The sequence below is a fragment of the Stegastes partitus genome, unplaced genomic scaffold, assembly GCF_000690725.1.
Source record: "Stegastes partitus isolate 25-593 unplaced genomic scaffold, Stegastes_partitus-1.0.2 Scaffold684, whole genome shotgun sequence".
NCBI classification, from domain to species: domain Eukaryota; kingdom Metazoa; phylum Chordata; class Actinopteri; family Pomacentridae; genus Stegastes; species Stegastes partitus.
The window spans coordinates 285,286-303,451 of NW_007578415.1; the positions used below are offsets into that span (position 1 = coordinate 285,286).

Here is an 18,166-nt window from a genome sequence, read left to right on the forward strand (position 1 = left end):
TGTCCAGGTGAACCTGCCTTCACCCTGAGTCAGCTGGGATAGACTCCAGCCCCCCATGACCCTAGTGAAGATAGATGATGGATGGATGGATGGATGGGTAGCTGGGGCACTGGGTGGATCTACATATGTGGGTAGGCTGGTACAGGTGAGCAGGCACCCAGGAGGGCTCATGGGTTTTTAACAGGGCAAGAGAGACGGCAGGAGCCATTGTTCGTTTGCTTGCAATCAAAGAAACTTTATATTTCTGCCTGGACAATGGACTTAGTTTCACTGTGTAAATTTATCCCCCATGTGCCTCAGTGGCCATTTGATTTGATTTGATTTTGTTTTAGTTTTTTGGATTATCCATCTCAGGACAGATCTACAGCTATCGTTTCATGTCACCTCACTTTAGGGTTATTCTGTCAGATGAGCAGAAGCCTTCGACTCAGCCATCTCCACACTATGAATATTTAAATTGCTATCTCTCTCTCGATGTATTGAACGCCTTCTGAGACATTTTATTCTTAAACTGCACGTCGACCCACTTTCAGCACGTTTGTTCGCGTGTTGAACTTCGAGGCCGCGTTGGAACGCCGACATCTCAGGAAGCGTTTGATAAAAGCAGCACTGGACAAGCAGCTCCAACAGTCTGTGATTACAGGTGAGTAGAAATATGAGAAGTAATTAAAGCTGCTCCTCCCGAGTACAGTTAAAGATTGATGCGTATTAAATCGGTTTACACGCGGTCGGAGAGCCGTAAACTTTTTGATGACAGAAGAAGTTTGAGAATCACAAGACTTTACTGTTAAACTGATGCACCGGCTGTTGTTCAGCTTCCTTCTGTCTGTGCAGGTGAATTGCTGCATTTTTCCAGGTTTTGAATGACCTCACAAGACCCACGGTTATAACTTGTGACTTGATTTTTTATTTTTTTAATCTCTAAACCCTCTTTGCTGGACAGGAAGTCAATGAAAAGCATCACAGATATTCACATCCGTCCCTCAGTCATCGGAATGATCAGTCGGTCGGATGTTTCATAGTGAAGCTTTATTGAGTTCATTCAAGGCCCCAAATATTGATCATACTTACTTTAAATACTCGTCATTCACAGACTGAAAAAAACACAAAGTTCCTTCAACAGAAAGAAGAGAGACCATCCAAAAATAGCAAAGCAGTCGACGGCGCTATAAACAAAGAAAAGCCTTTGATCAATAAAACAAAGATGCATTAAACAGTCTCAGTTATAAATATAAAGTTGAACGATTATCAGAGGCACAGACGAAATAAAAAAAATCATAGAATTCATAAAAACAACTTGATGCTAATGTAAAAAAAAAAAAAATCTAATATCACCCTTAAATATTAGGAGCTTGTTCAGGCTTTAATGTTTTTTTTTTTAAATATTTCGCTTGATTTGCTGCATCACATCCAAACACTGGATCATAAACTCTTTGGCCTCAAACGTCATCAGCTCCAAACAGAAATGAGTTAGAGGCTGTTTGAAAGTGTCTAACGGAAGATAAACGGGACAAAATTAGTAAACATGCTGTGAAATCGCTGTAGTTTTGATTTGCGAGCAGATAAGAACTTTACGTAAACTTTTTAGACTTTATCTCAAACTACCAGGTGAACAGTTTTGTGTAAGATTCAAGCTTCACCCACAAGAAGGAAGAAAACATCGAACAGTTGGAAAGATTTCAATGAAATCAGACCTCGTTTCTGATGGTCGATATATTTACACGCAGAAATGTCCTCGTTTTCGTCGCTAGTCGTTCCCAGAGAAACATTTAGGGAGACGTCAGTATACAATCCAGTGATTTTATTTCATCGGAGGCAGTCTCACTGTTTAGGTTTCACTCAGCTGCTCTTCAGACAAGAGCTGGATTTAGTTATTCCAAATATAAAACAACATATTCGTCACTGTGGTTGGCATAAATGTGTAAACAAAACGTTTTCATTTGCAGATTATTGTAAGTTTTTGGTTGAATCAGGTTAAGCCGACTGATTGGCTTCTTCATTAAACTGGCTGCTCTGTAAACAGACACACCAGCCGCTCCTCTGTTGTGTCTCCTGAAGTCGAGGAGTGTTCGCTGGAGTAAAAAAAAACGGGCTCGCTGTTACCATGGTAACTGCAGGTGTCGCCAAACCAACCGGGACTGAAACCTTGAGGGTTACAACTTTAGAGGACGCAGAGAGAGCCGAGCGGGTTGTGAGTGATGTTGTGTCTCTGCAGTGGTTCTGTCTCCCAGCTCCTCACCGCCTCTTCAGCCCCACCAGTTCTTCAGTCTGGGAGGTGGAGCCGTCGTGGGCGACGCCACGTCGAAGACCGACCCCTGTCCCACCGACGAGCAGACAAAGTAGAGGTTGACGGCCAGCATGGCCAGGATGGGGAGGAAGGAGAAGCCGAAGCCGAGGCCCCGGATGCTGCTGCCCAGAGAGAGGCAGAGCCAGTAGATGAGCCTGCAGGACAACGAGAGGCACGTTTACAACCAGCTGGATAAATAACCACATCTGATCACTACACATATCAGCCCACTCCCACATGAGACGGCTTAGCTCCTCCAGGCCTTTCATCAGTTCTTCTATCAAGAGCTTGATGACTCAAAGCTGCATTAATCACTTCATAGATTTCTTTTTTTTTTTTTAAATATAAAAAGCTTGTCCTAATTCTCTCTCATCGTGATTCTTTCAGATCCTGCACTGATTCTAACTGATGCCGAGTCTCAGTAACGGAGCTCCAAGGCCTCGCTGTTAGTCACCAGATAGAAGTATTGTTGGCACAGAAAAAAATAGAAAATATATTCAAATCAAATACAATGCTTTTACATAGCACGTTTAAAACAACCTGATGTTGTCAGACAGGAAGCAACCAAATTATGTGCAAAAGACAGGACAAAAATTAATTAGTAAAACAAACACAACAGAATAAAATACTCAAGCAGCAACTAAAATACAAGTGAATATGAAATAATAAGACCATTAAGAACAGCCGAAAACAAGCACGTCTTCAGGTTTTTCTTGAAAGTATCTACAGAGGAGATAAACTGGATTGAAAGGAGTTTTGGAGCTACTATTGCTAAGGCTTGATCCGTCCCATCACAGCATAAAGCAGCGGTTCTGAGGCTCTAAGAGGCCTCGAAGTAAAGCAAAGACGTTCTGAAATGTACCCAGGTGGCTTCGTAATAAGACAACCTGAACACCAGTTGTGTGTTTAACAGGCGACTGGTGCAGAGGTGCTTGTACAGGTGTGATGCTTTCTGTTTATTTGGTACCAGTTCCAGGTCCAGAGAGTTACAGTGATCTGACCTGGAGGAGATAAATGCAGCAGAAGCCTTCAGGTCACGGAGACAGAGGATGGATTTCAGTTTAATAGAGTTACTCAGCTGAAAGAGGCATCATTTCAGAGTGTAAATAATTCAAATGAGTTATTAATTATGATTCCAGAATGAATCTGGAGTAAAAAGGTTCTGAAACGGGGTCTCAACAATCGTATTTAAGACGTACTGTTGATCACGTTGAAACCAAAATCATTTAAAGTTGCTCCTTAGAGTGAAAAATCCAGAGAGTTGAAGGTTTGGGGCAGAAGCGAACTGGGATAAAGGCGCTCGTTTTCAGACAATCCCTCCAGTGGGGATGTTGTTGCATTGGGTTTAAAAAAAATTAAAGAAAATTATATGATAAAGAGTTAAAGAGAAGAGTTCAGTGCTGGTCTCTCTCATCTCTGCACAGCAGGACCATCACAGCGTAGAGCGGCTTCATAAAGCCACAGATAACAGGCAACACGGAGCCTCCAGAGGGGGTTTCCAACACACAGCAGATAGATACAGAGCCTGGACATTTTTATATTCTTTTACTAACACGGTACACGGTGGACCACCCAGAAATCTAAATGAAGCTCAGAAATGAAGTTCATAGAAACCTGGTGTCACCCTGGGTCTGTCCTGAAGTCCTCAGGACGCTTTTTATCAAACTAATGATGCAAACGATCAACTAAACGGTTCTGTCCTGCACCTTTTCCTCCTCCTACTCCAAATATGTTCCTTTGATGCTTAACTCTGCAAACGTGCAAATAAAAGAGCGACTTTTAACTGGACATGTAGCCGAACGAGTGATGAGACAAGTTCAACCAGCTTATGAGGCGTATGAACGACTGTTTTAACCATCCAGCAGCGTGCAGGCCAAATCCAGCAGATCAAAGTTACAAGAGGAAGGAATGTGTTGCGAAATGAGTTAAACATTCACCTTCATTATTCAGATAATATGCTTAGTGTGGGGACATGTTTTAATCAGTCCTGATAACACGTGGTTGACTCGTCTGGCAGCGTGAGGTTTAGTCACGCTGACTGAACAAAGTGTATTCCGTCCAGAGGTTGCTTTTTTTTTTGTTTTCTTTGCAGTTCGACAAGGAAAAATGTAACCTGACTCATTAACTTCACTCCTTCATGTAACTGAAGGCAGCGTGTAGCTCTGCAGACGACAACGCTGCACCAACAGTGACTCGATTGTAGTGAAGACATCTATCTGCTCTGGACACGCAGTCATAACTTCACAACCTACGCAAATATTGACACAATCCAAAAGGTGCACAGCTCATTTCCTTCATACCTCTGGAGTCAAACCAAACACTGAAGTCATTGTGGTAGCGATTAAAAACCTTTAGAATTCACTGGTGGAGATGTGGAAATAAGATCACGTTTGAGGTTGTTGGGTTTTTTAAACGCACTCACTAAAGCCTTGTTTATAGACACAGACATTTGTTTGCGGTGTTGGATTAATAATGGCTTCAAGTGTGAACATGTTTGTGTTGATTTTCCTTCTTGTATTTGTCCTTGAATCACTCAGGGGTTTCACATTTGGTCCTAAAGCTGCTTATGTTTTTATGCTTTAAGTCAATATTTTACAGCTTTAAATATGTTCTATGTAATATAACGTGTTTGGCTCGATTTGTGATAGCAAAGTAGAATAATGTTCAGATCCACTGTCACACATCAGAGGCATGTTGAAGGGTTAGTGAGGTTACTAGAGGTCACTCTGGGTTTTAGGACGACAACAGTACCCCACTTCTTACCGTGTACGTCTTTATGCTAACTTGTGCTGCACACCTAACCTTCAAGATAACAGATCAAGACACATTAAAAGCTCTACTGATCAGTCAGTAGCACCACTATTCCTGGTTCCGAGGAGCTCAGTGTGCAGATTATTCTTCTTTGTAGAGCAATTTATCTTAAAACAGAAACTGGTGAAAACACCAACACCTTACTTGTTGACATAAGATAGCAGTAAGCCTACTAACAGGTGTGAATTATGTCTTTTTATTTGTTCTTTATTTGCTCCCAAAACCAATTGAACAACAGCAGGCTTACAGCTGAACATGCTGCAGGAATGAACTCATCCCTCAGACAGTCCCTTGAAAGTACGTTTTTCATTACTTGATCATTTTTTCGTTTAGCCTTTTCCGTGAGAAACCTAAAGGGACGGTTTCTGTAATTTATTTGCACAGTCCCGTGTTGCATAATAATTAACTTGAATCTGGGATAAGACACGTCTCAGCAGCCTGCACACATTGTGATTTCAGGTCCACCTTATCATGCTTTAGTAATGAGGCGGTGATATTGATAAGCCCGTTAACTTATCAATTTACACAGTTGCCAGTGTTTGCCAGCTCTCCCTCATGACTTTGGCAGTGGTGGCTGTGTTTGATTTATTTTTAAACTCCTCGTGTGGGTTTGGGATTAAAGTGAGGGATGCCCCAATCAGTAAAGGAGCTCTGAGACAGAGACGAAGAAATGAAGCTAGAATAAACTATCCTGGTATTCCTACAGCTGACGGCTGGTTGTGCAGCTTTTAACCACAGCTCTCTGTGACAATAGATGTAAACAGAGGATTGGCTGTATGTCAATACTGATCAGTTAAAATTCCAGTTGTCTGCCCCAATCACGCTTCTTGAGTGCTTTTTTAAAGATATTTTTTGGCCTTTTTTGGCTTTATTAGATAGAACAGAGACAGGAAAGTGGGGGAATGACTTGCAGCAAAGCGCCATGAGCAGGACTCAAACTCATGACCTCCACATCGGGGACTACAGCCTCTATACATGGGACGCCAGCTCAACCAGGTGAGCTATAACGGCGTCCGAGTGCAAGACATTTCTAATGAAAACAGATTCTTCTTGTGTGGAGCATGCAGCTCTACACCTGATCACATTTGGTCATCAGTCCCTCTTTTATATGAAAATGCTCATAGCCCTCTGGTTGACTTAACGAGTTGATCACCAGCTTCACTTAGCCCGACTATGTTTGCTAGGTTTAGTGAAGCCAGATAACAAAAACATATCCTGGGTATGCTCTCGTAGATTAATCGCAGCAACTGGACTTGCTTGAGTTCCTTGAAGACGTTCCACCTCTCATCCAAGAGGCTTCATCAGTTCAGACTTATACCCTTAAGGAGCCATGAACACTGAGTTTCAATTGGGGGTTTGTTGTTAAAACTCAGGTGTTAATGGCTCCTTAAGGATATCAGTATCTGGAACTCCCAACTAGTCAGTCAGAACTGATGAAGCCTCTTGGATGAAAGGGGGAACGTCTTCAAGGAACTCAAGCAAGTCCAGTTGCTACAATTATTCTACCAGAATAACCATGACCTGGACGACTGAGAATCTTCACAGACATCCTGGGCATGTTAAACTTGCTTTAAGCACACACCCTGATGCCTCTTTACCTGCTTTAGATCCTGAACATGTTGTCAACAACGAGCACACGTACCTGCCGAACACAAATATGATGGTGAGCAGCGGCACCAGTTTGAGCAGGTCCTGGCTGATGTAAGTCGCCATCACAGCCAGTTGTAGGAAAAAGAAGAGGAAGAGTGCCAGCGACTCGTTGACGTAGTGCCAGTGCACCGCCACGTCTCTGTCCACCAGCTTATTCTGGTAGAGGGGCTTCAGGACGCTGAAACGCAGCCGAGCGATGCCCTGCACCACCACACCTGCAACACAACATTCATTATCGCCTGAGTGGTTTGAATTTTGCTTATTTGTTTTAGATCTGAGAAATGTTTGAGCGCACGACAAACGCGAACACGCTGAGGTCTCACCGAGCAGGATGGGGATGATGGCGAAGAATGAGCAGCGCAGTGTGTACACCACCCTGAGGGGGGCGCTCTCCAGCAGCGGCGATTCGAACGGAAGGAGGGCGTAACCTCCCCAGACCAGGAGAGGGAAGAGGAGCGCTGCAGCTAGCGTGGCTAAAACCAGCCTCAGCTTCTCACTGCACAGATGGTCGCACAGGTCTGAGGGACAAAATCACATCAAACACCTTAAAACAATTCTCATGAACCGAGCGTGGAAAATCAAAGTCTAGAACTCAAACTCGGGACAAACAAGGTGACAGAGAAAAAAACATGACCTGAAGTCACAGCATGATTCAGCTCGAGGCGTAATTATATGTAATTATATGTGAATAAGGAGAGATCAGAGTGTGGCACTGCCAGGCGGAGTGAAGAGCCACTGGCCATGTCAGTGAGTGAAAATGTGCTTCAGGAAACACAACAAGTAGGTGCCAGGATTTGAGCAAACATGTGATTAAATAATCATCACTCGGTTACTCATCACTTGTATTTTCAAAACTAAAAATCCACTTAAAAAAATGTTAAACTCTCTGGCTGCAAATTACATAAAAACCAAAGCAGGGTGAGTTGTTTGTTAAAAGAGAAATGATTTGCCTCTTTTGATTTAAAATCACAAGTACTTTAGGAGCATTTTGTTTATAATCTTGCTTAATATGACCTTAATTTGATTTAACAGCTTTTTAAAAAGTTACTGTCCAGCAGCCAAGCAACATTAAATGTACTATTTTATTTCACAACAGCAAAAGAAGTCTAAAATCTCTTATTACAGGCTCCTAAATGTAAATATCTGCTGGTTTCCTTCATCTAGGATGAGATCTTGAGTTTTGGAAAACACTAACTGACATTTTTCAACATTTTCTGACATTTTAAAGTCCAAACTAATTGATTAATCAAGACAACAATTTCCCAGATCAGTCTGCAATACAAATAATCATTAGTTGCAGCCCTATATTACACAAGCAGGTACATTCGAAATTGAATTGCAAACCGAGCATTTATGCATCGTGTAGTCATACGATTTATGTTAATTACCGTAATTTCTGGACTATGAGCCACTACTTTTTCCACACGCTTTGAACGCTGCAGCTTAAACAATGATGCGGCTAATTTATGGATTTTTACCAGTATGCCTCGAGACCAAAGTGACGTTGAGAACGACAACGACAGAGAGACTGAGGAAGTGTGTGACGAAGTAATTCTGAGGCTGAAGAAGACGACTTTAGTGGTTTTAGTGCGCAGGAGGAAGATGAAGATAGCGATCAATGACTTTTCCTGGTAGGCTGCTGTGGCTTTTATTTTCTTAACCAGCCGTGTTACAGGCACTGTTCGGGAATGTATTTAATTAAAATTTTAAAAAACCTTCCTGTTTAAATATCTCATGTTACAACATGGACACCTGCAGCCTGTATATGTACAAAACTTGTTTTCTTTTTAAAGTTAGTGGGTGTGGCTTATATCGCTCAATAGTCTGGAATTTATGATATCTATAAATGGAATCGCAAAGTGCATTTTTAAACAATTATCATCAATTATAGTCATCGTCAAGGCTCTTCAAACCTATTATGTGCAACAATGGGCTTAATATCCAAAGACGTACGCCTGACATGTTTTGTTTATGATGTTGCACACTACATACCGTCACAAACAACTTTTAATTGCAGCTCCTGTGCATCAGATTCAGTCCAGTTCACTGCTGCTGACGCTCTCCTATGAGCTGACTGATGTCTTTTTGTTTTGTTTTTTGTAACCAATAACACTTAAGCTAGCACTGATTTGATTTTTTTGCAATAATTTTCGGTGTATCTTTGTTGTATGCCGCACTAAAGACTGTTGTTTATCCACTACTTCCTGTTTTGTTTTTTTAAATGTGCCACTTTCACGTATTAATTCTGGTTTATACTTGTCTGTACATCGACTAAGGTCGTCTCTACTTGGATCTATTTCATTTTTTATCTTGTATTTTTGCTACTCTTTTTATTTAAATCTGAATCTTTTATGCTGTGTGTAAAATGTGCCACACAAATAGGGTTAAGGTTATGGTCGGCTGGAGTCCTGGTACTCCTGGTAGGGTCACCCATGCTGAACAGGTCAAAAGGTAGGGATCAGACTAGGAGTGATCCCCTGGTCCTCCAGGTTGGGGGTTGGCGTTAGGAAGGGCATCCAGCCGTAACATCTTAACTCCAACAAAGTCTTGGATGTCGCCGGAAAAAGAAAGAGGGGGGGGACCCAGGAAAACATGGGAGGAGCTGGTGTCAGAGGACCTGGTGGATTGGAGGCTAACCCCTGATGATGGCCTCGATAGGGATAAATGGAACTGCGAAGCAACCGTGCATCATCTAACCCTAACCGTAGTGTCCCAACAGACGTTAATGAGACGAGTAAGTAAGGAAATAAATTTTCTAATGTTCTTATCGATACAGAAGTCTCATTATTATATGATTTTTCTCATGCACCTGAACTTCTCCTGAACGTCTGCTTTTGTTTTATTCATGTGTCACAATAACTATTAGTTTTCAGATTTCCCACAAAGTACAATAACATGTTTATTTGCAAAACAAGACAGTTAACTGTAGGGACTTGTTAAAACAATGAGCAACAGTGGCTCTTAGACGTTGCTCCTACACTTCACCGTTAACAGGAGGACACCATTTGATTAATACTCTTAACAAATGCGGGTTGTGTCGGACACTTACAGGTCTTGTCGTCCTGCTCGACCCACTCTGGGTAATACTGCACAGCAGGCTCGGGCTCCATCTGCGGCTCCATGTCTTCGTCCTTCTCCACGAAGTGCCTCCTCTCCACGGGAACCTCTTTGCCGGACTGACACACGATCATGACATGAGGAGTGATACCCAGAGAGGCTTTCTCCGGGACCCACTTGGACTCCTCTTCTTCTTCCTCCTCCTCCTCCTCTTCGTCGTCTGCGAGTGAGCCGTCCCCTTTGTCATCCCGCTGCACCTCGATCTCATCGTCCCTCCACCTCTCACCCTCGGGCATGCTCTCCCTCCACTTGGCTTTACTCTTTACGTCGCTCTCCGGCTGGCTCTGCTCCTCAGACAGATCCTGGCTGCCCCCGCTGATCCCCGTGTCCCTCTCTTCGGGTTCTGAAGCCGCTTTATCCGACCAGACTCCATCATCATGGTCCAACAGGGGCGTCTTGTTTTTGTCTCCCGGCCATGGCAAAGTACTCGGCTCCAGATGAGCAGAGCTGGTCACTTCCTCCTCCTCCTCCTCCTCGCTTCTTTCCTCTACTTGTGGCTCAGCAGCAGGACCAGCAGCCACCTCCTCCCCTTTATCAGTAATCAAACCACCCAGGCCAGACATTGTCGAGTGTTTAAATTAAATTCTGTGCGAGTGTGATGGTTAGCGGCGGCCAGAAGTCATCGTACACCTCATTGGTGGATTCCCCTGTGAGGAAGAGACGAAAAATGTCAGAGCTATGTTTGAAAACAACACTCTGCTTCTCGTTCTGCTTCACACACACACACACAAAAAAATCAAAGTTCACTGTTTATCATGGGTGTGTTTCCCTGTGTGTGGCTTGTCCTGCCCCCGCACAGACCAACACGGTGAATACAGCCTGTTTGACTTTCTGCAGCTGTGTTTTGTATGAAAAAGTACATTTAAAAATTGCAGTAAATATGCATGAATGGTGAGGATATGATTCCCAGATGTCAAAACAAATATCTCAGCTTATTCAGAGGGTGAATTGTAAACTTTTTGAGCATATTCGCTTTAAATCTTGTTATTTGAAGGAGATTATGTTTATGTAATATGACCTTTTCTCCTTATATCCCCACTGTGGGGCAAAAAAGGAAGCCAAATGACATATTACAATATAAAACAATGCATTCTGAAGCTGAAAAATGATTAGTGTTATTAACTAACAATACAGCTGGGCTAAAGAAAATCAAAATATTGTGATAAAGTTTCATCATAACACCCCAGAAACATCCTTATAAGTTTAAAAATGACATATTTAGTTTGAAAAACCTCAAGAGATTTAGGTTACAATCATATAAGACAGTAAATCCTGAATCTAAGCTACTAAATGCTACACAAACAATACAAAAAAAATCTGTGAGGTAGCTGCTGCAGACACAGTTTTAACTATTGTTTATCTGATTTGAAGCAGGTTACTGTTTATAAGGAGGTTATTGTGACGCATTTAGACTTTTTCCAGCCCTGTGTGGCTACCGAGGCCTGCTACAGAGCCGTCAGGAATGTTTGCTCAAGTTTAGGCGAAAAACCTGTTCAGCTAATCTGTGTCTTCTCGGTTGTCATACTTTAACAGAGAGACAGAACTAATAAATATTCCCGCTTCACGTACCTGTTTTTAATCGGGTCTCATCACCGAAAAAAACCGAAACAACCCGAAACTCGGTGTAAAAGCAGCTGCTTTTTATTTTTCCTCAGGTGAAGCGAGAAGTTGTCTGTCAGGTGAAACCAGGTGTTCGAGCCAACAGGAGGAAACACGCGACGTATCACTCCGCCGGTGTGACAGAAAGCGTCAGCGCGCACGCCGCCCACCTGACGTCATTACGTCGTTGTAGTTCTTTCACCCACCGCCATATTGGAACGCGGCTCTGGTAAATTGAGGAGAAAATGCGGCAATTTGAGCCGCTTTTTGATGTTTTAATGAAATAAATACAAAAAGTAAGCAGCAGGGAATAATATTTCACAAGTGAGACGTTACATTACATGTTTTTTTATTTTTCTAAATGTCTTAAATTGAATACATCACTACATAAGTTGTTTTTTTTGTTTTTTTTAATTGTTTTTGAGGTTTCCACCAATATTTACACAGGACAAAAATATAAACAGCACTAATTCTTCCACTATTTTTAACATAAGGGAATAAGTGTTTGATGTCCCAATATCTCTACAACAGAATGCACATCATGCAACAACCTAGTAAATGTCACATTGGATGATAAATGGTACTGTCATAAAAATATCATTGCCTCATTTTAATGCAGCTGCATTTTAAGATGGCCTTTTCTAATCAAAGGAGTGTCTGCGTACTGCTCACACTGTCTGATCATTGACTACAGTCAGAAGTGACTATCAGGTAAAGTCACACCTGACTAGAGAGCAGATTAATCTGACAGTCTAACGGTTCAAAAACCTTTTTGTGCAAAATCAGATGACTTGAACCGTTTTCTAACCATAACAAAAGAAATGAGATTTTTAACTTTTTGTTTAAGTCAGACACAATTAGCGTATTTTTGTTCAGTTTAAAACACATGCATCTGTTGCCGTAGTACTAACATGAAAGAAGCAGAGGACTTTTATTTTGAAAAACATTCTAATGCTGGCCAGTTTCCACTCAAGGATAGATTTTATGGTGGCCCAAACCTTTGTGCCAGCACCAACCAACAGAGCCGGCCTTGTAGAACCACTTTCTGGGACTTTTCGTCGATTAAAAACTACTCATTTGAGCTCTGTGACTCTGCAGTGGGTCTCCATGTTGATTGGTTGAACTCAGAGAGGACGACAGGTGCCATTATTTAACTTCTGTCCTGTAACTACTGTTTGGTCCAAAGCCCACAGACACAACAACACCTCTGTATTTACACTCAAAACATAAATTAGGAGCTCATGAGATCACTAAATCTTTCGTGTCAACCACACACGAAACAAGTCATTTCTTCTACAACATGACGCAGAAAAGGCACAAATGATTCCTTCAAAATTAAGCGTTTGAGGCTCAAAGTCACTCATGGGAGGACCTCCAGACACACCCACTCAATATATCCACTGAAATACTCAAATGAAACCTCGCCCTTGTGTCACAGGAACTAATCCTTCTCCCAGACGAACACCTCAGTCAGTTCTAGTTAACTCACTGAAAGCTAACTATCACATGGAGCAAAAAAGTAATATATTAGTAAGGTGCTAAAACTGATCATCATCGATCAGCTATTTGTCACTGTATGTGATAATGTGTTGAGTAATCTTTAAACAGTGTTTCTGCAGCATCTTAACAACTCTAGAATCCAATTATCAGAATTTTAGTCCTTTTTTGTAAACAAATAAAAAATCAGATGTTCGTCTGCTTTCTCCTCGTTTATTAACTTCTTTAGCAGTTTCTAATTTTCTTGCAAGCACAAGCCTTTGAAGTATAAACCAAACTGTTAATGTTTGACATTCTGAGCTGTTCTTCACATACATGGTCTCCTCTTTACTCCTCAGATTCGCCGTCTGAAGCCCAAACTCACCAGCGGAGCCAGAAACTGAAACTAATAGTCCTTGATCTATTCATCTTTGACGTGCTGCTCCATCAAAAGACAATCAAATCTAAGCTTAAAATTGTGATATTTAATTTAAAAAAAAAAAAAAAAACATTTTATTCTATGTGAGTTATTTAAAATTTTACCATTTGCACCAACTACATTCAGTAACAAAGCAAAACGATTAGACTAATTAATGAGTAAAATAGCTCTAATTGTTTTTTAATTTCCCATGCCTGGGACGATAAAGTTGATCTTGAATCTTAAATCTTGAAAAAAAAAACTATAATATAGATATATCTGATTTCCCGACTCAACTGGAAAGTTGATATTGACAGAGTAAACTTTAGGGGCTTCTTTTTGGCTGAACTGCAGGTTGTGTACGGGTGATAAAAAACAGCTTTAAGTCCAAAAAATTCAATTGAATATTGATGTCAACCGACTAAATTTAATTTATGTAGTGCCAATGGGGGCTGCAAGATGGCTCGGTGGTTAGCACCGTCCCCTCACAGCTAGAAGGTTTGCATCCCAGTGAGGACACCCAGGATCTTTCTGTGTGGAGTCTCCATGTTCTTCCCGTGCAGCGTGGGTTCTCTCCGGGTTCTCCGGCTTCCTCCCACAATCCAGAAACATGTTGAGGTTAATTGGTGATTCTAAATTGTCTGTAGGTGTGAATGTGAGTGTGCTTGGTTGTCTGTCTATAAGTGTGGCCCTGCGATGGACTGGCGACCTGTCCAGGGTGTCCCCTGCCTTCACCCTAAGTCGGCTGGGATAGGCTCCAGCCCCCCCGCGACCCTAGTGAGGATTAAGCGGTGTATAGATGATGGATGGATGGATGTTTCTGGACTGTTTTGAGGGAACCGGAGAACCTGGAGAGAACCCACGCTGCACGGGGAGAACATGGAGACTCTAGTGAGGATTCATCGGTGTAAAGATGATGGATGGATGGATAGTGCCAATGGACAAACAATGCATAAGAGAATAACAAACACTGAGGAGGTCAAAGAGGCCGGAAACTGCAGAGAAAAACCCAAACCACAGGAGAGAGACGACACAAAGTTGGTGACACGTGATGGTAAATAAATGATATATAAATGTACAGAGAGACAAAGATTTACTCGTTAATGTTGCACCAGTGGCTTTATTTTTACCTGAATGTACTCGCATTTCCTGTGTTTGTTTAAACAAAGAAAGTGGTAATGTTCTTTTAATCTTTTAAGGTTTCAACATCTATTTGCTTTATAGTTTGGAGTGATTCATCTGTCGAGACAAACATAATCTGTGCTCTGGAGTGACTCAGGTGAAGTCACTGAACAGGACAGGTGAGGGTGGAGCTGCTGCTGAAGGACTCCGTCATGAACAGCTCGTTAGCGCCTGTGGGTCGCTCCTCGTCAAATCGTCACATTTCTGCTACGATCACTGCTCGACCATGTCTGAAATGATTATAGCATCAAATATGTGATGTTTGTGACAGTTTAGCTTAATTTATAACTTTCATTGATTTAAAAAATTGTGAAAAAGTGCCTGTTGACCCACTTCCTGCACGTTTTGTTTTCTTCTGAAAATGTAATGCCATCTCACAAACTCAGGAACTAAAAGCCGATATATATAATAAGCAAAATACATTTTCACCGTTGTCTATCTCTCACCATGCCATTGATTCAGAACCGGTAGATGTAAATAACCTCTAAATTTGGGTGAGCGGAAATGTGAAAAAAAGAAAAAGCAAACAGTAACTAAAACATCGATAATGAAAGTCAACTTTCCTCTGAACCAGAGCTGCACATCATGATTATACAGACCAAAACATACAGAGCACTTCTTACTATTAAACCCTCGGGCACAAAAACAGAAGTTATTTTTGCTGAACTCTTATAACTGATTGAACAGGTGTGACTAGTCGTACCACAAAAACTAAATTAAAGCTGCAAGCAGCGTTGGTCGGGTCCTCGGTCTGCGTTGGACCCTCATGCCCGTCTGACCTCCATTTTGACAATTTATTCAACTTCACTACACTCTGACACACTAATAGGCAATTTTCATAGTGTTGCTATCTGCTACGATTTTAGAGATATGTAGCTTTAAGTTGAAGGAGCCACTTTTCTGTCTCTGCTCAGCCTCAGACTGTCAGTGAGTCACATGACCAGCTGCACTGAGCTGTGATGATGTCATCGTTCTTCATGTCCCTTGGTGGGAGAGCGACATTTTTACTCACTTTCACTCTCCCATACAGCCACAATTTTCACCAAATATGTGTAAAAACAGCATATTTTTGTGGTAAATCTTGTTAGGAAGCCCTCAGTGTCATTTTTAAAGCTGTAGGACCTTTAGTTTTTTGTGTAGATGACAAAATGTCACAGCCTGTCTGAACATGTCCCATAGACAGCCATACAAAGTATGAGCCGAGGCTGCGACAGCTCATCAACTTTAACGGCTCGCCATTCGAAAACTGGTTGAGAAATGCCAAATCCCTTCAGAACTTTTGTACATCAAGGCCTTCTGTGTCTCCTGTGCGATTTTCAAGTTGGTACGATTTACGGTGTCAGACAAGATAATTTTTTCCCAAAAGAAGTTTTCGCTCATTTTTTTACTTTGAAAGGCAAATTGCGGACTTCCTGTTGGAGATAGGTCAGGGGTGTCAGTGTGAGATTTGTGGGGCTCATTGAGACGAACGTTTTGGTGTTGGTTTGATCTCTGTACGATATTCCTACTGGGCACTAGGGCCATTTTAGTGTGTTTTTCTGTAACTAGATGGCGCTAGAGAGCATTTTTGTCTTTTTTTTTTCATTTTATCAAATTTTTCGCCAATTCGGAAAGGAAGGCAAACACGTTCGTCAGGAAAATAATAAGGACCCTAAATATGGCGAGAAAGCCAAATCCAAGTGTGTGCACTTTCATTTTCAGACACCACCCTTGAGTTAGAGAATGTGCTTTTGTTTTCTTGACCCAGTACTGAGGTCTGTTGGGACTTTTCTAGCAGGAAACGTTCATGTCTTGACTTGTATTTATGTTAATCTGATGCAACCAAGACGTTAGTGGTGAATTCAGTCTCGTGCTCACTGCAGAAGCTGTTTAATAGGATCACATGGAGTCTTTCAGTTTGCCCAGAGACCAGTGTCACAAATAAAGACTGCAGAAAGTTAAAGAGTACATTAGTGATGCACGATATTAAAAATTTCTGGCCGATACCGATATTAAGATTTCCGATATCGCCTGATAACCGATATCACCAATGTTGATGTTCAATTTTTGTTCACATCAAAAAATGAGTATAAGTAAGTACTGTGATAAAACTATTCAAAAGAAGCCTAAATTAGACCACATAGTCTTCTTTATTACATAACATTAGATTTGTGTATAATTATATTCATTTGCATAATTAGTTTATTTTGATATTAATTTATGTAGTGCCTTACATATTATTTCATTGATTATTTAGTCATATTTTGTTATTTTATGTTTACTTCTTGCCCTGCTCTATGTCCCAAACGTTGGTTCCTACCTACTATTGGTTTGGTACAGCGCTTAAAATTGAGGGACGGGGTGACGGGTGAGAGTGAAGCGTGGTCAGTTGGTCAGAAGCTGCCAATAAAGCTGCTGAACTGTCCTGCTGTTGTGGCGAGTTATTAGCACGGAAACATAACGCAAACATAAAATTTCAATTGTAACCCGACTGACCCACCGCCTGGAGACGGGTGAGCCACACAACTTTTCAGGGATACAATTACGTAGCAAAAGTTAAACATATTAAAACATATTTAATGTTCAAGTCCAGGACCATTTCAGTAAAAATATCTGTGAAATAGCAGCGATATCAAACGTAGAGCCGAAGGTACTGATGTTGGACACTCATCGGTTTTTCACATCGGCTCAATTTGGTCATCGGACCGATACCGATATATCGGAAAAAACACTAATATCAGCCGATACTGATATTTGTGTTAATCTGATGTACTTGTGTAACCAAGACATTAGTGATAATTTTAGTCTTATGGTCACTTCAGAAGCTGTTTAATAGGATCACATGGATTCTTTTGGTTTGTGGGTGAAAAAAAACTTGGACTAAAGCCTCCAGAAAGTTAAAGAGTTCATGTATATTTATGATGTCTGTTGAAAAGTTTACCTTCAAGGCCTTCTTCCAATATCACAACAAAGCATCAAGTCGATTACGTGACGTCTGAAGTGACTGAAAACATTATTTGTTAGTTATATTTGGAGACTCATTTTCCGTTCAAGCTATCCAGCAATATGTTGGTTTTTGCGGTATGAGTTGTCAAACCGGCTCAACCAGCTATGAAAGTTCAGCAAATATAACTTTTCATTTCATACTAAAACGTATTCTTTATGTTTGTTGAGATACGACTACATATGGTTCTGAAAATACCTCTACTTGACTTCTGCATTATGGTACTTTTTTTTTTACTACAATTTAATTATTTTGTTCTCCATCAGACATTGTAGATTTTGACGCAATGACATGGTGAGAAATAACTGAAAATATCAGGCTTATATCTTTAATAGTTATAGAAATATTGTTGTTGAAACATCACCTTAAATTTCAGGCAATTAAAGAAAAATATTTATATAATATTACTGCAGCAAGTATTTCATATATCAAGCTGAAATTTCCCAATTTAAATAGCCAGTTTGATTACAAAAAAAAAAAAAAAAGTTTCAAGCAAATCAGAGGTGTTTTGAACAGAACGCCTCCGATTATTTCAGATTTATAAAAACTAGTGTGTCTAACACATCTGCTTACATCAGTAGGTTTAGTAAACTGTACTTGAACAGATCAGGTGTAGAGAACAGAAGAAAACATGACGCCACAC

General features: G+C 41.0%; 1 protein-coding gene across 1 annotated transcript; it reads right to left on the reverse strand.

Annotated features, from left to right (window-relative positions):
- Positions 1–1,010: 1,010 nt before the first annotated feature.
- LOC103363719 (transmembrane protein 79-like) lies at positions 1,011–11,533 on the reverse strand. Its single transcript, XM_008290578.1, has 5 exons — positions 11,435–11,533; positions 9,798–10,512; positions 7,072–7,266; positions 6,741–6,963; positions 1,011–2,442 (listed from the first exon to the last, which is right to left on the reverse strand). The coding sequence occupies exons 2-5, from the start codon at positions 10,426–10,428 to the stop codon at positions 2,247–2,249; spliced, it is 1,245 nt and encodes a 414-aa protein (XP_008288800.1). The 5' UTR covers positions 10,429–10,512; positions 11,435–11,533; the 3' UTR covers positions 1,011–2,246.
- Between the last annotated feature and the right edge of the window lie 6,633 nt (positions 11,534–18,166).